Source organism: Cynocephalus volans, chromosome 8 (assembly GCF_027409185.1).
Source record: "Cynocephalus volans isolate mCynVol1 chromosome 8, mCynVol1.pri, whole genome shotgun sequence".
NCBI lineage: Eukaryota > Metazoa > Chordata > Mammalia > Dermoptera > Cynocephalidae > Cynocephalus > Cynocephalus volans.
In genome coordinates, this window is record NC_084467.1 from 105,696,884 (window position 1) to 105,721,791 (window position 24,908).

Consider the following 24,908-nt stretch of genomic DNA (forward strand, 5'->3'; position numbering starts at 1 on the left):
CCCAAAATTTCACCTGGCTTCTCTGGCCCCCTTGTCTTAGAGGAGCTAACCCATTCCTGACTGATGCCCTAGATCCTGAGGTCTACTCCTTTCCCTCAGTCCACAACTTAACAGCCAGTCAGTTTCTATCCACAGCCTTTGGCTAATTTTCACACTGCTGCCAATGGCCGGGGGGTTCTCAGCCTTTCCTTCTGTAAAGGAAACCCTCTCAGGCCGGAGCTGTGTGCTGTAGCTGACGGCAACCAGTGCCTTCAGCATCAACGCTGCTACTGTTCCCACCGCCCTTGCTCCTACAGGAGAAATTTACTGGCCACCACCAAACTCTGCCCTCTTTCCTCTTTCTGGGGTGATTCTATCAGAAGTACCAGGCTCCGGGTTTACAGCGTTCAAACTGGAGATAGGAATGAATGGAGGCAACATATGTTGTTTTCTTGGTCTCAAAATTAGCAAAACAACAAAGAGATAGTTGGCGATATTTGAGTCTAGTAATATTAAGCAACATTAACTGCCAGCTAAGGAGCTGCAAAAAGTCAACTTCCTCTACTCCCCTCCCCCATCATCCACAGTCCCAGGCAATTCAGACATCCAGAGGTTCTTGGGAACTCCCAGGTATTAGTAACCAGTTGAGCCCCAATTTTCCCACATAGTGACTCGAATGACAAGTGTAAGGAGAATCCACCAGGAAAGGAAGCTGGTGAGGCAGTTGGGAGGCAGGTCCTGGAAAGCCGTGAATGCTGCAATACCGCACATTGCAAGACAGGAGGCCTTATCGGACATGCATTTTAGGAACATCTCAGGCAGCCAGAGGGAGACAGATGGGGAGTGAATCTGGAAACAAGAGGCAAAACTAAGTCGGTCTCGAAGTGGGGGGGGAGGGGGCCTCAACCAGATCTGAGGCAGTGTGCATAGAGTGGAGGGGCACACACGAGGGATATTTAGACACCAGATAATCAGGACTGGGAATGGGCTGGAAGAACTGGGGAGTGGAGCACGACTCCCTGTTTTCTGGTTCAGAATCAGTGTCATTGGCAGCAACTCCCTGGAGATAACAATACAAGGGATCGTGTTGAATCCAGACAGTTTGATAGTGTAGCTTCCCCTTTGCCCTCTCACCTGCATCTGAAGTGTTCTCACTGCATTGTGTTTTGTTTTCCCTTTGAAGGTCCAGAAATGGCCTTGGTGTGTCTGACAGACTTTGAGGCACAAGCACGACAGCGGCTGTCTAAGTCAACTTGGGATTTTATTGAAGGAGGCGCTGACGAAGGCATCACACGGGTCGAAAATGTCACAGCATTTAAAAAGTTTGGCCTTCTGTATCCATTCTATTGTTAAGTGAAGGCACATTGGTTGAGAGCTCCTTAGACGTAGCAGTCCTGGTTCCAGCCTCCAAAGAACACAGAATATTCAAGATATGATAATGGGTTTTTGGTGGTGGGGTGGGGGTGAGGGTGGAGCAGAGGGTTGGAGGGAAGAAGAACAGAGAAGGAATTTATCTTAGAACTAGCAGAAGTGAGTCATTCTCTGCACCCAGCAACTTTGCAACCTAAGGAGATAGGACAAGAGTCACCCCGGCAGGGAGGAGAACTGCTGGGTAGGCCTAGGTCTCCTGAGTTCCTAATCTTCTGGGTGGAGAAAATGTACGACAGGAGAGAGGACTCAGGTTTGGAGGAAATATAAAGATCCAAAGAGTCTTAGGGAAATTGATTCAAGGAATAAGAGTTGGACTGGAAAAGTAGGGGTACCCCAGCTATTGGTATATGGTCCACAAGGTAAGGGTGGTTTTTCTTTTTAAATGGTTGGGGAAAAAGTCAAAAGAAGAAGAATCTGTGGCACATCAAAATTATATGAACTAAAAGAAAAATTTATTGGGACACAGCTATGTTCAGTCATTTACTGTCGTCTATGGCTGTTTTTGTGCTACAACAACAGAGTTGAACAATTGTGACAGAGACTTTATGGGCCACAAAACTATAAATATTTACTACCTAGTCCTTCATAGAAAAAATTGGCTGACCCCTGTGATAGGGAGGTCAGAAGAGGACTGAAAAATGGGATACGAAGTGAACACTCTATCTGTATTTTCATACTTAATAGGACTGTACTATGCACTTTAAATGCTTTATCTTATTTTATCTTCCCAAGAGTATTTCATAGATGGAAGTAACTGACACTACCTTACTCAAGTTTGCACGATTGGAATTTCCAGAAAATTTTTATAAGTTTGCATACAGAAATTATAATATTTTGTGAAACACAAAAATTTTGGACCCTGGGGTTATGTATCTATTTGTCTTAAAAGTTTGCATTACATATTATCTGTAAATTCTACCTTCTTCTCAAGCAATATTTAAGTCAAGTTTTCAAATGCATTCACTTCTAACAAAAAAGCCATGATCACTGTATAGGATTTGTCGTCTCTCAGTGGCATTTTTTTTTTTTACTTTCTGGAGACTTGTTTCTAAGCAGAAGGAGAAAAAGACTGGAACGCCTTCCTACCTATTCTTTTCCATTCTAGCCCTTATTACGATAAATCAATCAAACCATCTCAGTGCACAGAGTCTAGTCAGGGAGGCACAGCTCAAAGATACAGAGTCCTGACAGAGCAAGGTGAGGAACAGTATGAACCACATGTGCACTAGAGTTCAGAGAAGGCAGGCATGTGGAGTAGGGGGTTGGGAGAGGCTTCCTGAGATGAGTCTCCTGCTGGATTGATGCTGGTACCTAGCTACCAGCCAACCGGACCCACCAAGGTTTCTGATGGAGTTTGGGTGTGTTGTCTCCTCCAAACCTCACGTGGAAATTTGATCTCCAATGTGGCAGTGTTGGAAACTGATTGAGTCATGGGGGCGAATCCCTCATGAATGGATTTTAATGCTCTCCCTGGGGGAGGGGGGATTAATGAGTGAGTTCTCGCTCTATTAGTTCCCACGAGAGCTTGTTGCTTAAAAAGACCCTGGCACCTTCTCTCTCTCTCTCTTGCTTCCTCTTGCCATGTGATCTGCTTGTACCCACTGGCTGCCTGCCATTTTCAGCCATGAGTAGAAGCAGCCTGAGGCCTGTGCCAGATGCAGCTGTCCCAGAATCATAAGCCAAATAAACCTCTCTTCTTTATAAATTACCCAGTCTCAGGTATTTCCGTTATAGCAACACAAAACAGACTAAAACAGTTTCACGGGACCCAGTCCCCACTTAGACCTGCACCAAGAATCAGCGGTCCCTAGCCCCAGACAGCACCTCCATGCTGTAGAGCAATCCCACCAGTGGAAAATCTCTTTGCTGTCTAGTACAGGATCCGCCTCCGTCCCCGGTACCTGAGAGATGTGTCCAAGGTGGATACCAGGACCACAATCCAGGGGGAGGAGATCAGTGCCCCCATTTGCATCTCACCCACATCTTTCCACTGCCTTGCCTGGCCTGATGGAGAAATGAGCACAGCCAGAGGTATGAACTAACCCCTCTCAAGTCCAAAGGTGTGTAGGAAGCCTCCCTCAGACCAGTGGCAGGGAGCTCCAGGATTTCTCTCTGTGAGGGCCTAGGGACAGCAATCTGGTTGGAAGATGAAGGTGGGGAAGGGAATGCTTACAGCTATGTTTATAAAACATTTCACCTAAGACTAAAAAAAATGCATTTCCCATAATAAAGAATAGAGTGGGAGAGGGGCTACTGATGGATAGGAGGGTGCTAAAACCCCACTAGGTCATCCCTCGGAAGAGGGGTACTGGCTCCTCTGACTCACACTATCTGTGGGAAGAGGGTTGCCTACTGTGGCCCAGGGTAAGGCTCTCTTTGGCCCCTCACAGGCCCCGGCTGGAGCTGAGTGGTGAGTCTCTGAATTGAAGGGGGAGGAAGAGACTCATGACATTAGGTCCTAACACAAGGCCCAGGCAGTTGCTCTTGCCCAAAGTTCCATTTCTCTTTCCCTCAATTGACTTGTCATCTTGTTTGACAAAAAGTTTCTTGTTGGGTTATGTCTCCCTCCTAGTAACCCTTGTTCTCTCCCTGCACCCCCCACCACAAATTGTAGCATGGTAGTGACATTAACCTGTTGGAGAATCCCACTGAAATGAATGAAGTAGGAAATGAGAAATGTCAACATCATTACCATCATCAGCATCAACCTTGTTATCATTAGCATTTATATAGTACATCACTTTGCAATTTAAAGAATGCGTCCATCTCTATTGTCTTATTTAATCTCCCAACAATCCTAAAGACAAGTATTATTATTTCCCCCATTTTACAAATAGAGGAGATGAGACTCAAGACCGCAGAGCAAAGAAGTGGCAGAACTAGTATTCTCCTAATTGCAGGTATCATGCATTTCCACTAGAGCTCAGGCTTCCCCATTGTGATTAAACTCCCTCATCCTCTGCCCTCTCTAATTCCCTTCTGCTTCATTGAAGAGTTCATAAGAAGCCAACTTTCCTGTCTGAAGACCATAACACGCCCAACATGGTTCTGGGGACTGAATGACATCTCTAGTTGGAAATTATTTTATGATGGAGTGCAGAGTTAGTAAAATAGATTGTACAGAGGAGGACCCAAATAGTGTTAGACCTCCCACTCTCATCAAACCACCTCGCGTCCCCATCCAATGGGGAAGCAGAATGAAGTCAAGTATTATATTCACTCACAGGGCAGGTTGGACAGAGAGAACCCAGACTTCTAGAGCTTCTCACCCCAGTCCAGAATGCCTCTGCCTCCTGTCTGAGTCGTGTCTTTTGCTTTGCAGCTGCCCAAGCAACTGGCATCTGCTACGTCACCAGCACATATGCCAGTTGTAGCCTAGAAAATATTGTTGCTGCTGCTCCCAGAGGCCTCAGATGGTTCCAACTCTATGTGCAGACAGACCAGCAGCTAAACAAACAGCTGATCCAGAGGGCAGAATCCCTGGGCTTCAAAGCTTTGGTAATCACCGTAGATGTACCCATGCATGGCAACAGGCGACAAGACATTCGAAACCAACTGGACTTGAAGGGGAACTTAATGCTAAAGGATCTTCAGTCGCCTAAGGAGGTAAGAAAACCAGACTCAATGGGAAACATTACAGGCGACAAATTTCCTTCTCTCTCTCCCCTTTTCCTCCCTTATTTCTTTCCACAAGTATTTGCTGAGTGCCTGCTCTGTGCCAGACACTGGGCATGCAGCAGTTCAAAAAGTACGTCTGAGTCCTGCTCCCCAGAGCGTCCAGACAAGCAGAACACAGGATCAAATGTTCTCCCCTCTGGAGCTGTCCAACCTGTCACCAGAAATACTCTGGCCAGGGCTAGGTCCTGAGAAATAGGAAAGTCAAGGAAAGGATTTTTGCTCAGAATAAGAGAGCAAATTAAAGAAGTTCATCCAACATTTTCAACTTTTTGCCATACTTAGAAAATGGTAATTTTAGATAGCACATGTAGATAAACCGACTCTCTGAAGAGGATGCTCACAGCCAAGGCAAAGGGCCAGTAGTACAGCCAGCCCAGGCCCTACCCTGCTGCCTTGAAAACTGAGGCATCAATATCTCTGCACACCTGGGACTTGTCTATGGAGCACCAGGGTGCTGCAGCCCACCCGTTTGGAATCTCTGACTACAAAGGGCACTTCTCCCTTTAAAATACTATAATTGAATGGGATGGATTTCCCCAGAGAGAGAAAGCCATGGTAAAGTTGGAATCCCTTGGCTATAGTAGAGATGTCAGCCTTTTCAGCCCGCAGGCAGCTGTGAGACCCTGCCAAGTGACTCAACAGTTCTACTCGTTAGCCACCAATTAGCCTTGAGGTACTCTGGAGTCCTTATCACAGAGTCCAAGGGCACATCGGGATTTTGGGGTATTTGATGCACATGATGAGCCAAGAATAAATATTGGGTAATATCTGATTTAGAATTACTGAAGTATTGTTCAGTTGTTATTACCCCGTGCATATCTCAACCATAACACATCACATTGACCTATAAATGCTTTTGGTTACCCAGCTCACGTACTAAACTCTGAATTCTTTTAGAGATTGTGGCTTATTTATCTCTGTGTCCCCAGATCCTGACAAAATTATTGAGCGGGGACATGATTAATGGTTCATGAATAAACAACTGAAGTAGAAATTCTTTTATTCAAATTTTGTTGCGAAAGGAGCTAGAAGCATTACTGGATCTGGCTGCTCCTCTTTGCAAGTGGACAAATGGCAGCTCTCCAAATGGTCTCATCTTTAGAGTGGGTCAAGAAGTCTTGTTGGAGTTCGGGACTGAGATTCCCTTTTTATTCCCCACAGGGAAATTCAATACCTTATTGCCAGATGTCCTTCATTAGCTCATCTCTCTGCTGGGATAATCTCTCCTGGCTTCAGAGCATAACTCGACTGCCCATCATCCTAAAAGGGATTTTGACAAAAGAGGATGCAGAGTTAGCCGTGAAGCACAATGTCCACGGCATCATTGTTTCCAATCATGGTGGGAGGCAGCTCGATGAGGTTCCCGCTTCAGTAAGTAGCACGGCTTCAGAGGGGTGTGTGCGGGGTGTGCCACACCAAGGTAGTCTATGAAATCTGGTGCACATTCCCCCTTCCCTTGGTATATACCTGTGAATTTTAAGAACTTTTTAGTATTAATAATAGCCTCGTGTGTGCCAAGGTATTTTTACAAACTTTGCATACATCATCTCTAAGTCACAACAGCGTGGCAAGATGGCTGTTATTATTCTGGAGTTTAGAGAAGTTAAGTAACTTGTCCAAGTTCACACAGATAATAAGTGGTTAGGGTGAAATTTGGTAAGGGAGATGTTCCAAAGACACTGAGGTCCCCTGCCTTCTGGACGAAGTGTTCAGCTTGAAGTTTGCACATCTACATGAATTGTAGCCTCACATGTTCCCATCCGACACATCCAAGGAAGAAGTAATGCCTCACTTAAGCTAATAAATAACCATTTTTCACAATAAAACTAAAAAATACCCCCATGTATCCTAAAATCTACGTCAGTCTATAATTTTTTTCCCTTGCTCATGAATTGATGTTTGTTATAGATGGAGTTTGTGGGGGAAAAAATGAGGAGGCATGAGATGGGGAAAGAATTTTTAAACAGGCATTGTTTGCTGATTTAATTTCATGGAGATATATATGTTACATTTTTTCAAAAGGTTTTTCTATTGCTGCTTGACTTGTTTTAAGAAAGGGAAATGAGGTTTTTCCCTCCTAAGTTTTATTGGCCTTTTTATTATATAAGTAAAACATGTTCACTGTAGATAAATTATAAAATATACAAGAGCAAAAAGGAAAAGATAAAAATCACCCTTAATTTCATCACTATCATTAATATCAATATTTTGGTCATTGTTGTCATCCATTTCTTAATGAAAATGTAAATTTTTGTGTTTAAAAAGACTGTACATAATTGAGGGAAAAAATGAAACACCAACTTTGCTTTCCTCTGCTCTCATAGCACAATCAGCACAGAAAACCAACTTCTGTGACCAAATGTGTGGGATTTTCTCCCCACCAGCAAGCAGCAATTCTCCAGCAGACACCAGCTAGATGTCTTCTAATTCAATTCAATTCTGACAATATCTACCTGGAGATAGCACCAGATCCCACAGGTTATGGGCTCAGTCCCCAAGACTGCCCCCCACTTCTGATGCCAGACGCAAGCCCAGGCCCCTGGAACTTCTGACCGACCAGCTATAAATCCAGGGTTCCCACAACCCCCTCCTTGGGCTTGGTTAGTTTGCTAGAGAGGCTCACAGAATGCGGGGAAACATGTACCTACTTTTACCAGTTTATTACAAAGGACATTTTAAAGGATACAAAGAAATAGCAAGATGAAGAGAAACGTGGGGTAAGACCTTAAAAGGTCTCCAAGGCAAGAGCTTCCATTCCCATGGAGCTGGGTTGCGCCACTTTCTTAGCACCAGGATGAGCTCAGCTGTCCAGAAGCTCTCCAAACCCTGTGCACTTGGGCCTTTTATGGAGATTTCATTAGATAGGCATGGCTGAAGCATGGACAACCACGTAGAAATGTGATTGGACAAAAAGGGTCTGATCTAACACTAACAGACTGGGTGGGGAAACTCAGCGAGGTCTGTTGGTCCAGATTCTTCTTGGCCTCTGTGTGCAGCATTCCTTGCTCCCAGGAATGGGGTAGGACCCTTTATCTAGAATGAGGGTCTCCTGACTTAACAATCAGACAAGTTGGGTCAGAGAATTTCTTTACGGCCAGTTCCAAGGCAGAAAGATTAGGGCTTCGTGGCTGGTTTCAGGACTGGTTTCTATGACCCACCTTGGGGAAGGGGGATTCTAGTTTCTACGGCTTGCCTCAGGGAGACAAAAGAGCAGGTGAAAGGAGGACAGAAGGTCAGAAAGAGGCCTAAAGTGCCCCAACATTATAACAAAAGAACAAGGGTTAGTGGAGTTATGAGCTAGGAACCATAGACAAAAACCAACATATATATCACAGTATCACAATAATATTTTGTAATTTTCTTCTTTTCACTTAGCATTATATTAAGAGGATATTTTTGTTTCAATATATATGCTTCTCTTATTTTTAATGCTGTGTAGTATGAATGGACAATTTACATAACCAATCACCTGCTGTTGAACATCTGTACTGCTTCCAATCTTTCACAATTTTACACAATGCATCAGTGACCATTCTTAAAGCTAAAATCTTTAGCACATTCTCTTTCCTTCTTTAAGGTGAACTCCAGGAAATTGAAATGCTCTAACAGCCAGTTAGGTATATTTAAGACTTGTGATTCTTGGGGTTAAGGTGGCCATCACTCCCCTCCTCTTTTCCCCAGCCTCTAACTGGTCTTGAACAGGCAGGGGAATGGCAAGGCCCCATGCAGAGCAAGGAGCACACTCCACTATGGCTCTCTGGTAAGAGCTGGATTGAAGGGCATCATTGGGCCTCCTACTTCCCATCCCAGCTCTTAGCCTTAAGAGAAAGGGGATCTGTAGAGCATACGCTGAGCTCTCTCACATGACCCCTGCCAGGATGCCTACAAGCCACCTCTTCCACATCCAGGAATTGGAAGAACAGAGAATGCAAATAAGCACAGCAAGCCTGAGTCATCCCAACTGTGTTTACTAGTTAGGGACAGAAAGCAATGAAGAGTTCCCCACCAACAAGCAGCAAACAGCGTAGAATATAGGCTTTTGAAATAAAACTAATAAAAATATTGTGCAATAGGTATCAGGCTCTCATTAATCAATTTAGGTAGTCTTGCTGCCTTGGGAGGACTGAGTAATGAGTGAAGAAAGAGGAAGACTAATTCTCCCGTTGTGCTCCCTCAGTAGAGAATGAGTATTGGCTAAGACAGGAGCCAGAGAGGGGAGGATCCCTTCTATCCCATTATGCTGATCAACATGTTGTTCTCCCGAGCCATTTGGCTTAACACTCAAACCCAGGGTCACTAGGGACAGTGCCAAGATTACTATGAGGCTAGTGAAGTATTCACCTGGGGCTCAAAATTTGAGAAGATGCCCAAAAAACTTAGTAAGATAAATAATATCTTATGCACTATTTAAAAAATAAAAATTAACACACAAAAAAAATTCCATGATGAACAAAGAATCAACATTTATAATAATCCGATCCTGCATTTGTATAACCCTGCCTCACTCATCTCACCTTAATCTTGGCCCTGGATCCAGTAAAACTTTATCTATGAAAACAAGCCTCTAGCTCACAGGTCAAAGTTTGCCATTTGATTTTTTTTTTTTAATATTGCATTCAAATATCATTTATCTGAGTTTTTTGGTGCCCCCTTAATTTTGTGCCTGAAGTAAGTCCCTCACTCCTCCCATGCTGGTGCCAGCCCTATGAGGGGAGAGACTTTTTGAGTGAAGTTCCCACTTCTGTGAAGTTCCATTTCTAACGTTGTCCTTATGTTTCCTCCTGGGACCAGGGGAAAGAATAAGTCAGCTGTTGTCCCCAGAAGATGCTAATGAATATCATGTTCTGATCTATTAAAAATTCTAAAGCCACACTGCACCTAGACCGAAATTCACCGCCTTCTCTATTTCTCCAATTATTGCCAGCTCCACTATCCGCTATGGCTCACACTGAAAGAGTTTGTGCAAGCACATTTATTTCTTCTTCACAACATCAGAAAAATATTCCAAATAATACCATTCTGGAACCATAAAATACCCCTTATTTAGACATGAATTCCCTCCAGTTATTACATGTAAGTCCTAAACATATGCAATTCCTCTCTCCACTTGCAAATTAAAGGTACAAAGTTCTTTCCTCCCTGGTTTTTTTATTCTGCTCAGTCTCAGCCAAAAGATCTCATTCCAGTAGAATTCTGATGGATTCCTCCAGCAGTAGAATTTCAACTGGGGGCCCAATTTCAACTCCTCTTCTCTGGCCATTGCTCAGAGCAGCACAGACCAGAACCATAAGGCAGTTCCAGAACTCCTTCCCCAAGGATCCTCCTCGCAGACCCCCAGAGGCCTGCTGTCACTCCTCGTTACAGACTTGGAGATGCCCTGGAGCATGGCTTGTCCAGGGATTCCTTGGGTACTCAAGGCCTGTGAGCCTCAGTGCCTGGAACTGAAGAGACATGATAAGAGACAAAATCCCATGGAGTAATCAGGCCAAACTGATAAGCTTGCTCTTGTTTTGTTTTCAAAGGCTAATGTTTCACTTGTGCAATGTTTCTGCTCCATTCTGCTCATTTCTCAAATAGACCATGAAGGAGTCAAGGACAAGCTGATCAAAAGTGATGTGTAAGGAACAATACACATGGGCACTTCAAAAAGTTTGTGGAAAAATAGAATTAAAAGATAACATGAATCTTTCCACGAACTTTTTGAAGATCCCTTGTACGTGCAGGCCAGTTTCCCAAGACAGGCTACAGTCCAGACACTCAGCCAGGGCCAATCATACCTGTGTTGCCACAAAGACTTAGTGCCTCAGCGGCGGAGAACATTTCGAGCTGTGCCACTCTAGAAATAGGGTAGAAGAAAATCAAAACTCAAAATGTTCTTTAAAAAGAAGAATGTTAGAATGGACCTTATAAATGAACTGTCCCTTTTAGAATGGGAAGAAGAACCAAGCAGTTCTTTAAAGCTGTAGACAAATTAACAAGTGAATCAGAGGAGTTTAAGCAGAAAATGCAGGAGGGAGGGTCTGCAGAACCCCCTGGGCCCTGGCAGCCTCCAGCATGGGAGGGGAGAAATTGTTTAAGGGTATCGCCCCAGCTGAGACCTCCTGATCCTATCCCCAGTTGAGAGGGCACCTCTCCGCATGGTCCCCTGAAAGTCAAAGCAGAAAAACCTCCAGCCACATGTGTATCTCCTTTCCAGATTGATGCTCTGACAGAAGTGGCAACTGCTGTCAAAGGGAAAATTGAAGTGTACCTGGATGGTGGGGTCCGAACTGGCAATGATGTGCTAAAGGCCCTGGCCCTCGGAGCTAAGTGCATATTTCTTGGGAGACCAATCCTATGGGGTCTCGCCTGCAAGGTAAGTGTGGCAGACTGGGAATTGGAAGGTCCAGAGTTTCTCGCTCGTTTCTTTGCTTTTCTGTAGTTCATCCTCAGAGCTTAGCCATTTTCCCCAGTGCCACAGATTTCTGAAGGACAGTCGTACCTCATGCTCAGCTCCATGCTTCCTCTGAAGCATACTGCAAACTTTCAATAGCTCTCCCCACCTATCTTTCTCTCTGCTTTCCTTTATTCCCATCATAATTCTAATTTCACAGATACCCCCATCTTCCCCACCACAGCCTTGACAAATCTAAAATTCATACTCAGTGGATGGTCAGAATGTTCCTTCATGGCTTTTTTTGTCTCTGTCTGTCTGTCATGGGAGCAGGGTGAACACGGTGTTGAGGAAGTTTTGAACATTTTAAAAAATGAGTTCCACACTTCCATGGCCCTTACAGGTAAGTTTTTAAATTTTTTTCCTGATTTGGAGATTTAAGTGGGAGGTCTAAAGACCAGGAGCAGAAACCCTTCCCTTCTACTAACTCATTCCCTGCCTGGTAGCTGTCCAGAAGAGAGAACAGGGGAGAAATGTCCTAGACAAAGATTAAGCATTGTTCCCTGTCCACTGAAATCCCAGAGCTCTCCTCACAATCATTGTCAGTTCCAGGGAGGTCACCTCTGGCTCTGAGTTCCCACTTTTGCAGAATTAATTTAATTTGCAGGCTATTTACGTATCCCGTGCCTGCTGTTTCTGTCCACTCCAATCATCCTGGGCATGAAACTCAACCCTTTCCTATGTTTCTATTGTTAGGAAAAGACCCTCTCATTGGTTATATTTTTGTGAGGAATGCATTCTGTTAAAGTTATGTTTAGGAAGTTAAGCTGCACCCATCAAAGAGATGGGAAGCACTTAAAGTTAAACATTGCACAGCCTGTTATTAAGTTCTTTTAGCCTTCTCATCACCAGGGACTTCTGTCTACTCCAGCCCACGACGCCCCAGCCCCATACCATCATGCTAACTCCTCTTTCTCCCTTTTACTTCTTACCTAAAGTTTCTCTCTTTAATCCTTACGTCCAGTCTCAGCTAGCATCCCCCTTTTGCATATTAATTCAGTCCTTCACCTAAAGAAGACTCTTTTCTTTGACAGGACTTTCCCTTTGAAGGCAGTTGTTGCCAGGGACGCTCATCCTATTTCTCATGCTATCCCTGAGTCATATTCCTTCCTGACAGATACTTCCTATATCCCTGAGCCTTATCAGAACCAAGATAAAGGTCAAGGATATCTACTGTACACAGGAATTGATTAAAAGTACTAAAATAGGGCTTTTACATTTTTACCTTGACATTTGACATGGCTGTGTTAAAAGACACAGACTCAGGCTGATAAAACACTTCCCAATATAATCAGAGTTGCATTATTCCTTCTGGACATACAACAGTTTATCAAGATGAACACAAAGATCAAGTCAGGTTTGTTCCCAATTGATCATTCCATACCCATGATGGGCTGAGTTACTAGTGTTTTAGAGAAATGAGTTTTGAAAGTGCATTGTTCTTTTAGGCTGCCGGTCAGTCGCTGAGATCAATCGGGACCTGATCCAGTTCCCCAGGTTGTAAAGCAAAAAAAAAAAAAAAAAAAAAGAGCTAATAACCAGACTGCCAAGGTTGCCCACAGGAGGAAGACAAACTCACAGCATGGTGTGTGATGCTGTCCTGCCTGGGCCCCGTCCTATCCAGCAGCTCATGCCCTACACACTCAAGCCCTCCACCACCTATGCTCCAGGCCCTCCAAACCTCTCGTCCTCCTCAAGTGTGCCATGCCCTTTTGTGCCTGTATATCTCTACAAAATAAATACGGAACTTTGCACTCTACACCGAAGAACTATACATATAAAACATCTCCCATAAAAATCATACTCCTATCTATAGATGATAGAGAAATCATATAGTTAAGGAATTGAGCCATACAGATATGGTTTGACAGTCAGGACAGCTGCTGGCAAGCTGTGTGACAGACAAGCTTCTTAAATCTCTCTGTGCTTCTGTGTCCTGATCTGTCAGATAGGGTTTATACTACCTAGGGTTAGGAGAAAGATTAAGTAAGATAATAGAACACAATGCTTAGCACCTAGTAGGAGTTTAAGAAATAGTAACTTCTAAATAAAATTTAAAAAATAAAAAAATAAAAAATAATAATAAAATAAAATTAAATTAAATTAAATTAAAAAAAAAAAGAAATAGTAACTTCTTATTCATGTTGGCCAAATTCCTGTTCATCTTTCAGGACCTGTTCTTACCCAGGCTACTTGCTCTGTGCTTCCTATTGTACTTTGCACATTCCACTATTACAGCCCTTATTATCATGTGTTATATTTATTTATTTGCATGTCTGTCTCCACAAATAGACTGTGAATGGCTCCAGGCAAGAAACTGTATGCTTGATACTAGGTTTGGCATATGGTAGCATCTCAGTGAAAATTTGTGTGATAGATGGATGGATGGATGGATGGATGGATGGGTGAAGGAGAGATGCCCTACCAGAGTAAAGCCTCCCCAAGCCAGGAGTCAGCTAGAACAGATTTCTAGAGCAGGGGCACCCAGCTGAATGAGATCTGACACTTGTGATATCAAGAAAGTCAGCGAGGAAAATCTATGTCCTAAAATACAGCCACAGAAGTGGTTCCTCCATATTTTTTCTTGCTCCTGGTTACATCCTTTTCTCCATACTGCAGCCTGAGAGATTTCTTTTTTTAAGTAAAGTCAAATGCTATGTCTCACCTATTTAAAACCTTTCTGTGGCTTCCCATTCCATTTAGTATAAACTCTAAGCAGATCGCCAGCTCTCCAGGGCTGTGCATGATCTGCTGATCTTCCAACTCATTCCCTAAACCACTCTCCCCCTCACCTACTGTGCCCAGCCACATTGGCCTCCTTTCTGTTCCTTAAACAAGCAAAACTCTTTCTTGCCTCTGGACCTTCCCGCTCATTGTTCCCTCTACATAAAATGTCCTTCCCCATCCTCTCGCCATGGTTAGCTCTTCTTTAACATTTTGATCCCGGTTGAAATGTCTGCTCCCCGACGAGGGCAATTTCTCTAGGGATCCTGTGTAGAACAGGATCACTTTACTCATCCCATCACCCTGCTTTTTCCCTCCTAGCACTCAACCTGCAATCAACATAACTTTCGTTTACTTGTTTATTGCTTATCTGCACCAGCACAGACACCTTGGTCAGTCTTGCTCACTGCTACATTCCCTAGAACCTAGAATCATGTCCAACACCATAGAGGTCCCTGAGTAAATAGCTATTAAATGGATGAATCCAGGAAGGCAAAGCTGGATCAAACCACGTTGTCGCATATGGAGAATTATAGCAGTCTCAGAGCAAAAACAACGAGTTAGGACAGAACCAAGTGGAACGGATCTCTACCGAAGCCAACAGATGAGAAAAGTCTCCTATCATTGCTGGGCTGGACACTTTTCTACATGAACCCATGTACAGTTCCACTTTTTCCTAGCTTATCCTGCATAGCCAAGGGCCTGGTCAAGGGAAAATTTGCATGAGAAACACCAAAACAGAGAGCAGTCTCATAGCAGTCTCCCTGGTCATGACTCTCAATGCTGTTTGCCTAACCCAAACACACAACCTACATAGTTTGAGAGAGACAATTGAGTCGTGTGGTGCTACACAGTCCTGCTTGCCTATAACTGGGGTTTACTGAGAACCCAGAATTCAGGGAAAGTGAACACCAAACTCCCGAATCACCAATCCCTTTGATACTTCTCAGAATAAAAATCCTGATTTTTTTTTTCTAGCTACCACATAAGTATGTGAAGAGAGTTAGTGAGTACCATACATGAATGAGGTTTTTCAGCATGAAGTATGATTTTATGTACCACAATAAAATAAATCCAGCTTTATTTGTTATATGTTCTAAATAAACAAGAACTTCTAATTTTTTCTGTATATTAGTTTGGTTGAGATAGTTTAGTGATGAGAATAATAATTTGCCAAATTTGAAAGGTATAGCATCATTGTATTATAAACTAATTTTTCTAAATTTCTCTTTCCTGCTTTTTCCTTTGAAGTTTAAAATTTTTGTTTGCGAATTAAAATATTTACACACACGATATCAAATTTCAATTTTATTTTTGAAATTCAAAAGAACATGTCTGAATTTAGTAAAAAAAAAAAAAAACCTTGAAAGAGGATATCAATAGTGACTGAAACAGACAATGGATTGTATTTTTTGAACATACTGTATATCTGTATGAAATAACTTTGGAACTTTACACTCTGGGTAGAAGAGCAACATACAGTCGTGGACTGCATAATAACATTTCGATCAGTGATGGACCACATATATGACAGTGTTTGGAGCAATAAACTATACCATATAACCTTGGTGTGCAGTAGGCTATACCAGCTAGGTTTGTATAAGTACATTCTATGATGTTTGCACAACAAAATCACCTAATGATGCATCCTGTCATTAAGTAACACATGAATATATATAAAATATTCTCCAATAAAAATCACATTATCTATCAAACAGTGCAGGAGAAACCAATCAGATGAAAGGAAAAGAAAGGAAAACTAGTATAAGTTAGGATACCTAGGAAAGTAGTGGATACTTTATAGAATTGTGGTCTTTGAAAAGGGGCTCAGGAGGCCAAGTTAGATGTCACTGCTAATGGGTTGGTAAAAGGAAAAAGGAAATTGACCGTGATCCCAGTGTTAGACCCCAACTTTTTATTGAGGTCCCAAATTGTCTCCTGCATTGATGGATAGTTGGTTCGAGGCCAAGGAGGGGTCTTTAATTTGGCAGCAAAGATGAGGTGCTTGTGTTGCAAGTTTAGGGACATAGAAAGTGGCATGTCGGGGGCAGCTGTCTGGCTGTCACAGCAGGCACAGTTTCATTGTGGGACAGGAGTGGCAACATGAGCCTTGAAAAAGATGGAAGCCTCATGTCTTAGTCTGTTCATGTTGCTATAACAAAATATCTGAGACTCGATAATTTATAAACAACAGAAATTTACTTCTCCCAGTTCTGGTGGCTAGGAAGTCCACAATCAAAGTGCCTGTAGGTTCATTGTCTGATGAGAGCGCAGTCTCTGCTTCCAAAATGGCACCTTATTTTTGCAATCTAGGAGGGACCAACACTGTGTCCTCACATGGCGGAAGGGACAAAAGGAGCCAGCTAGTTCCCTTGACCCCTGTTATAAGGTCACTAATCCCATGACTTAGTCACCTCTTAAAGGCCCCTTCTTAGTACTATCACATTGGAAATTAAGTTTCAACATATTAATTTGGGGGGACACATTCAGACTATACAACTTCATAAGAACAAAAAGGAATACTGGGCTAGGGTGACCTTGGTGTAGCCTAACTCATGCACTGCTGCAAGGAACTTTGGGAATTTTTTTTTACTTTGATTCACAGAACCCAGGCCGGAGATATCAAAGAACAGAGGAGCAAATAAAAGCCTAAAATATTCATGGTCATGACCTAGGATGCTGCCTATTGACTAATGTCCATTCTGTGCAGAGTACTGACCTCCAAGAAAAGTAGTAAAAAGAGAGTTTTGAGACAAGATATTCAGGGACTCTGGAAACAAACTAAAATTGACTATCTCAGTCCTTCACCAATAAATGAGAAAGGAGATACCTTTATTTTGGTTATATTGGATAGTTTTACCAGATATATGTAGACTTTCTCAAAAAAGTACTAAAGAGATGAACTAATTGCAGAGATTAAAGTCTGAGAAATCTTCTGTTACCCAGGTTCCCCAAGAGCATGGACTCAGGCATTGGGTAGACTCCTGAGAAAACGTCACTGCCAGCCACTTCATATAACATCTGACCATACCTGGATGGACCTTGCTCTTCTCTGGCCTGTTCCCCAGCCCTCATACCCCTGTCACCCATCAGGAAGCAGCATCACATACAGTGGAGCTAGGGGCACTTTCTAGAACTTCACTCTCTGGAATTTCACTTCTGTGTCATAAAACTATGTCTCAGATACCACTTGTCTCAGCCTCCTTCCATTTGTATCAAGTCCATAACTTTGGTCTCATTATTCTCACATCAGAAATAAGATGAGAACATCTCGGTGCCAAATTGTTCAAATTGTGAAAAAGAATAAACAGCCTTGAAGATAAGGTTTGAAAGCAGAGAGAACATCGGTAGAATAATATCCACTCCTCCAACCACCCTACCACAATCCTATGAATCAAAAATTTTTTCATGCTTTCATGCTGGCTAGTATATATATTGTAAACTTCTCCCAAGTTTCCCTGTAATAACTACTTGTTATAGGGACTTCAAAGCAGTCATGATAGCAAGGTCATCCCTTCAGCTCTGAACTCACCAGCTGAGGACTCAGTTTAGTCATTCCAAGTTGGTTTGGGGTAAGAGTGAAACCAGTCATGATGAATGGAGTATTAAAGCAACTTGGTAGACAGGCAAGGAAGTTACCTGACTTTACCAGAGGATACAGAATAAACTCTCCCTGTATAACCTCTACCTTGGTGATAACTGTGCTCTTTTTTGGTCCTGGACACATGTGTGTGTTATTTTTTAAGCTGCTTTTCCTTCTGAGTTCAGAGGGCTAGATCCAAAATTCTAAGGGAAACAAGTGAGAATATTATTAAAGGTAATGCAAAAAGGCTCTTCTCCATTACCCAGAAGCATGGAAAAAGGAATATCCACAGTGGCCTGAAGAGATGCATTTTAAATCTCAAAAGGAATCTCTTAACCCCTAAAAACATCCTTCATTGGAATGCATCCTGCTATAAAGATAGGCAGAAAACCTAATCAGACACTTCATCAAAGATATACAGATAGCAGATAAGCATACGAAAAGATGTTCAATTATGGAATTGCAAACTAAAACAACAAAGAGATACCATTTCACATGTACTAGAATGACAAACACTTGGGCTGGCCAGTGGCTCACTTGGAAGAATGTGGTGCTGATAACACCAAGGCCACCGGTTCGGATCCCTATATAGGGATGGTCGGTTGGCTCACTTGGGAGAGCGTGGTGCTGACAACACCCAGTCAAGGGTTAAGATCCCCTTACTGGTCATCTTTAAAAAAAAAAAAAAAAGAATGACAAAAACTTAAAACACTGACGACACCAATACTGCTGGTGGAAATGCAAAATGGTACAGCCACTTTAGAAGATGGTTCGGCAGTTTCTTATAAAACTAAACATACTCTTACACACATATGATCCAGCATTCATGCTCCATGCTATTTACCCGAATAAGGTGAAAACTCATGTCCACACAAAAACCTGCACACAAATCTTTATAACATCTTCATTCATAATTGCCAAAACTTGGAAGCAGTCAAGGGGTCTTGCAATAGGTGAAAGGATAAATAAACTGTGGTCTATCCAGACAAGGAATGTTATCCCACACTAAAAAAAAAAAAAAGAGCTATCAAACCATGAAAAGATATGGAAGAACCTTAAATGTATATTACTAAGTGAAAGAAGCCAATCTGAAAAAATCTAGATGCTATATGATTCCAACCCTATGACATTCTGGAAAAGGCAAAACCACAGAGAATGTAGAAAGAGCAGAGGTGGCCAGGGTTAGGGAGAAGGGAGGCATGAATAGGTGGAGCACAGGGGATTTTTAGGGCAGTGGAAATATTCTGTATGATACTATAATGGTGAACACATGCTATCATACATTTTTCAAAACCCATAGAATTTACAATACAAAAAGTGCATCCTAAGGTGAACTGTGGACTTTAGATGATAATGACATGTCAATGTAGGTCCATCAGTTGTAACAAACGCACCACTCTGACAGGCTCCTGATAATGGGCAAAGCTGTGCAAGTATGGGGTTAGGGGACATACAGGGACTCTGCGTACTTTCTGATCAATTTTTCTGTGAACCTAAAACTGTTCTAAAAAAATAAAGTCTATCGTAAAAATTAAATGAGATAATATATGTAGAGCACCCGACAAATAGTAAATGTCTAAATCAATAGGAAATATAAAGGGCTCATCTGTAGAGCATCCTATGTGCAGGGAGAGGTTCCATATGACCTCTTGATCTGATCCTAACTGATCATTCCTTAAAATAAATTTCCAGAGTGGACTTGCTGGGTCAAGTGTATGAACGTTTAAAATAGCTTGTCAGATACTCACCAGAAATTTGCATGAACTTCCACTTCCATAAGTAGCGTGCCCGTCTCCCCACGTCTTTGCCAACACATGGCAACTTCAGTTATTCTAATATTTGCCAGACTAGCTGTGGTTTTCAAACTGGGTTCAGTAAAGGGCTAATGAACTTTGCAGGGCATGAGAAATCTTCAAGAAGAGAAAGCAGCTGGCTGGGGGATATGACAATCTACCTTTTTGTTAAAAAATAAATAAATAAATAAATAAATAAAGGAGTTCCAAGAGCCAATAGTTTGGCATAAAGTGATAGCACACTGTTATTTTTATTTGTTCTATTTTGATTGCTTGTGAGGTTGAACTCAAGATTATTTATAATAGTAAAAAAAAAAAGAGAAATCACTTAAATATACAATAACAAGGAAATAGTGAAATGACTTATAAGTACATGCATATGATGGAATAGCATATGGACATAATGTTTTCAAAGAAAATTAACGGCATAGGAAAATACTCTTAAATATGGCTAAAGAACCAAAATAGGATATAAAACTATATCTGCCATTACTTCAATGCAATATACACACAAACACATATGCACATACACATGCAAGCACTCAAAATCACATAAACAAAGAGCTGAGAAGGAAACACAATCAACATTTTAACAATGGCTTGATGTGGTATAATTTTTTACTTTTCTTCTTTGTACTTTTCTCTAGATTATAAACTATTCACAATAAAAGGGATGGAGTACTCAAACACACTATAAACTAGACAAACCTTAAAAACATTCTACTAAGTGAAAGAAGGAAGCCAAAAAAGATCAAATATGGCATGAATCCATTTATCTGAAATGTCCAGAACAGTCAAATCTGCAGGGAAAGTAGATTATAGTTGCTTAGGGCTAGGGGTGAAGGTGGGAAATGGGTAATGAATGCTAATGGTGTGAAGATTCTCTGTGGGATGAGGAAATACTCTAAAATTATATGGTGGTGATAATTTCACAACTCTGTGGATATACTAAAATCTCTTGGATTGTACGCTTCAAGTGTACGAATCATATGGTATGTAAATTATTTGCCAATAATGCTGTTCAAAGAAAAAAGTAAATAATATATGCTTTACGTAGAATGTGTTTGTAAAACTTTTTTTGAAGTTGGGTGGGAAGAAGAAAAGTTGAGAATGGGGGCCGCTCCGTGGCTCACTCAGGAGAGTGCAGTGCTGATAACACCAAGGCCACGGGTTCGGATCCCATATAGGGATGGCTGGTTCACTCACTGGCTGAGCGTGGTGCTGACAGCACCAAGCCAAGGGTTGAGATCCCCTTACCGGTCATCTTTTTTTTTTTTTTTTTTTTAAAAAAAGTTGAGAATGAAGATGAGAACCAATTTCACTTACCAACTTGTACTGCACCAAATCCCTAACTACAATCCCAGTCTTGACCAAGACCCAGGGGTAGACGGCCCCAGCTGTCAGTCTCAGCCCACAGTGGCTCATATTGAAGTTCATTCGTGTCTGTTTTTCATTCTAGAACATTAGTTCTTCCAGGGAAAAGGCTGTGTCTCATTCACCTTCGTGCCCCTCGTCCTTAGCACAGGTCCTGCTACAAAATCAGCCCACTATGAATGGTTTTTAGTTAGTTTGTTTTGGGCTGAAAACAACAGAAATTTGTTCTCACAGTTCTGGAGGCTAGAAGTCCGAACTCAAAGTGTTGTCAGGGCCGGGTTTTCTCTCCAGGTTCCAGGGAAGAATCACTTCCTGTCTGTTTGTAGCTTCTGAGGGTTGCCAGGAATCTTTTGCATTCCTTGGCTTATAGACACATGGCTCCAATCTCTGCCTCCATCACCACACAGCTTTCTCCTTGTGTGCCTCATTATGAATTGTGAGGTCCCCAGGTCTTCCACTGTCCAGAGTTCCCTTCATCTCCAGAGACCCGGGTGTTCCTGGGCAGGAAGAATTCAATAGTGTAAACCCAGAGATTCTACTTCTACTCAAAAGCCCAAGGGTCATTAAAAAAAAAAATTAGCCTTATATTCCTTCTGATCAGGTTGACATGGGGCTAGGTTGGATGGAACCCCAGGGTCCTCTCACAGTACAGATATAAAAGAAGAATCAGGAGAGTTGGGTTAAATTGAGTAAGATGTCATGGAGACCCAGTCCTGCCCCTTTATATTTCCTGTCACCTCCTCTCTCACCTCAGCCTAACAGACACATCTTGATGGCTGAGTAAACAGGGATTAAAAAATATCCCCATTGGGGAGAAAGAAATGTGGTGATGCTGGAGATAAAGCAACCATTGTTTTGAGAAAATGTAGCACAGAGATAAGAGAAAATATGAGCACTTTAAGATGATTGAAGGCTAGAATCGTACAAACACAAAGTCTTCAGTACATTAAGTCAACAAAGAACATTTTTCACAAGAGTTAAGTTCAACATTTCTAAGGCCTCGATGAGTCAGTTCTGACTCAAACCTTTGAAATACAGATAAGAGTGCTTTGTTGCTACAAAAGGAATGTATTCCCAAGGCTTCTGCTACAGAGGCATGATCAATGATAATAACATCACTTGCATCACGACTGAATAAATCTGCACCCTCCATATGTTGACACTAGATAAAGCCATTAATCCTGCTCTAACTGAGTCCCACCATCCCTAGCCACATACCATGTTTGCAGCAACAATGCAGCAAGACACCCTAGTTTTATTGAAGGGGAGGAATTTGAGTGTGCTTTATACTTCCTCTCTAGGAGATTTAGACCTTGCCTATCGCTATGGTCTGAATGTGTCTCCCAAAAAGCATGTATCGAAAACTTGATTCCCAATGTAATGATGTTGAGAGGTGGGGCCTAAAGAGAGGTGATTAGTCCACGAGGGCTCTGTCCTCAAGAACGGATTAATGCCATTATCGTGGGAGTGAGTTTCTTATAAAAGGATCAATTTGGTCCCCTCTTGCTCTCTCCCTCACCCTCTCTTTGCCCTGCCGCCGTGGGATGAAGCAGCAAGAAGACCCTTGACAGATGCAGCCCCTTCATCTTGAACTTCTCAGCTGCCAGAACAGTGAACCAATAAATTTCTGTTCATTATAAATTACCCAGTTTGTGGTATTCTGTTGTAGCAGCACAAAACAGACTAAAATCCTCATAGAGGCATGAACATGGTATTTGGCATTCATTTCTTCATCATTCATTTATTAATTTATCCAACAAATATCCACTAAACCTCTATGTGCCAAGTGTTTGGGGAGATACAAAGATAAATAAGACATGAATTCTTCTCTGAGAAAGCTTATGATCAATCTTTTCACCAAGTATATTCATGGGTTCTGACTGACATCCTAAGTTATGAAGCAGAACAATAGCTGAAATTAGTGTTTAACTATCAACATTATTCCAAAAGTTAATCCCTACAGAGACCTCTCACAATTTACTTTGAGTTCATTTTTCTACTGAATTCTCTGGAATTGCCAGAGCTCTAAACCTTTCTTCATATTTTCCTTTCTTCAATTCCTTCATATTTTAGGTGAAAGATCTGAGACCTAAAGGGGTTCAATGACATACTGAAGGCCATATCGCGAGTTAGTAACAGAATGAAGACTTGAACCCAGATCTCTCCTGACTCAGTGCCCCTCTGGATTCACTTCAAATGTCCCAGAGAGAGGGTACATGACTGTGGCTTTACAGTGACCTTTTCGTGATGCTAGGCTCTACTTGTGCTCAGTCGCCAGATCAATATTCCACCACTCCTTGAGAGCCCACCTTTATTAGTTTTCTACAGCTGTGTAACAAATTGGCCAAAACTTAGCAACTTAAAACAACACATATTTGTTAACTCATAATCTCTGAGTGCCAGAAATCCAGGCACGGCTTCTCTGGTCCTCTGCTTTAGGGTCTCTCATGAAGCAGCAATCAAGGTAATACCCAAGGGTGAGATCTCATCTGAAGGCTGAACGAGGGGAAAATCTGCTTCCAAGCGCCCTTACATGGTTGCTGGAAGATTCAGTTCCTCGAAGGCCCTTGGACTGAGAGCCTCATTTCCTCACTGACTGTTGGTTAGAGGCTGTCCTCAGTTCCTTGCTATATTGTCCTCTCCAACATGGCAGCTCCCTTCTTCAAAGCCAATGAGAGAGAGGGAGGCTGCTAGCAAGATGGAAGTCATAATCTTTTCTAACCTAATCATGGAAGTGACATTCCATCACTCGTGCTGTTAGGAGCAAGTTACTAGGTTCAGCCCACACTCAAGGGGAGGGGATTACACAAGGTTTAAATACCAGAGGGTAGAGATCATTGAAACCACCTGACAGGCTGGTTACTATACTATCATTATGAGCCTCTCGAGCACATGCTAGAATGGCATCAGGCAGAGTAACAGGTGGGAGATGGGAAAGAGATCGCTAGAGTTATCGTCTTCTTCATCCTCATTCCCAAGGAAAAGACAGCCAAGTTGTGCTCATAGAAGCAAAAAGCTGTGGCCCTAGCCCTCTCTGTATGGTAGAGGGTACAGTTAATTCTTCTTTACATATGACTACTGGTTCTTCAAGCACACTTCAAATACCTGGGAATCTATTCATATCCATCTTTTTTGTGAAAGGAAATTGCTGCTCCTTGGCAAACTGCATTGGCCCGTGCAACAGATCCAGCCTACCATTAGTATAGGAAATCTTCCAATACCTCCATTTCTAGGGCCACTGTGCTCTTCTATATCATCTTATGACTGAGTCCATAAGGTTTTCAAAAGCATTGAGACCTCTAGAGTCCTTGATTGTTCACCCAGTCTGCCATCCTTTTATTCGTTCATTTAACAAATATTTATTAAGCTCCTAATATGTGTCATACATTGTGCTAATTCTTATGGTGATATAAAGATGTATGAGATATAGGCACTTTATTTAGTCAAATATTTAACAGTTTTTGAACATCTACTCTGTGCTAGGTGCTAAAGATTAACAAAGGGAATAGCCCATATTTAAAACAACACACAACAACAGGCTAGGAAAAAAATACTTTTGAATCATATATCTGATAAAGGACTTGTATCCAGAATATAAAATATTCTGACAAATCAACAATAAGAAGATAAATAGCCCATTTTGAAATGGGAAAAGATTTGAATAGACATTTCACCAAAAAGGTGTAGGAATGGCCAATAAGCACATGAAAAGATGTTCAATGTCATTAGTCATCAGGGAAATGCAAAATCAAAACCACAATGAGACACCAATTCTTAACCCACTAGAATGGCAATAATAAAAAAGACAGGTAATAACAGTTGGAGGCTGTGAAGAAATAAAGATGTAGAAAAACTGAGACACTTGTACATCACTGATGGGAGGTGTAGCCACCTTGGAAAATAATTGGGTAGT

At 42.0% G+C, this 24,908-nt stretch overlaps 1 protein-coding gene across 2 annotated transcripts; it reads left to right on the plus strand.

Annotated features, from left to right (window-relative positions):
- The first annotated feature begins 1,170 nt into the window (after positions 1-1,170).
- HAO2 (hydroxyacid oxidase 2) lies at positions 1,171-13,025 on the plus strand. Of its 2 annotated transcripts, XM_063106977.1 has the most exons (7): positions 1,171-1,301; positions 3,290-3,441; positions 4,733-5,016; positions 6,250-6,459; positions 11,285-11,443; positions 11,795-11,864; positions 12,970-13,025. In XM_063106977.1, exons 1-7 carry the CDS (start codon positions 1,171-1,173, stop codon positions 13,023-13,025), a joined length of 1,062 nt encoding a protein of 353 aa, XP_062963047.1. The 2 variants fall into 2 exon arrangements, with proteins under 2 accessions (XP_062963047.1, XP_062963048.1); XM_063106978.1 differs by lacking the exon at positions 6,250-6,459.
- The last annotated feature ends 11,883 nt before the right edge of the window (positions 13,026-24,908 follow it).

Coding starts and splice junctions, on each gene's coding strand:
- HAO2 (XM_063106977.1), top strand. CDS start 1,171: ATGGCCTTGGTGTGTCTGACAGACTTTGAGGCACAAGCACGACAGCGG. Junction 6,460..11,284: donor TCGATGAGGTTCCCGCTTCA/GTAAGTAGCACG, acceptor TCTCCTTTCCAG/ATTGATGCTCTGACAGAAGT. Junction 11,865..12,969: donor CACTTCCATGGCCCTTACAG/GTAAGTTTTTAA, acceptor TTGTTCTTTTAG/GCTGCCGGTCAGTCGCTGAG.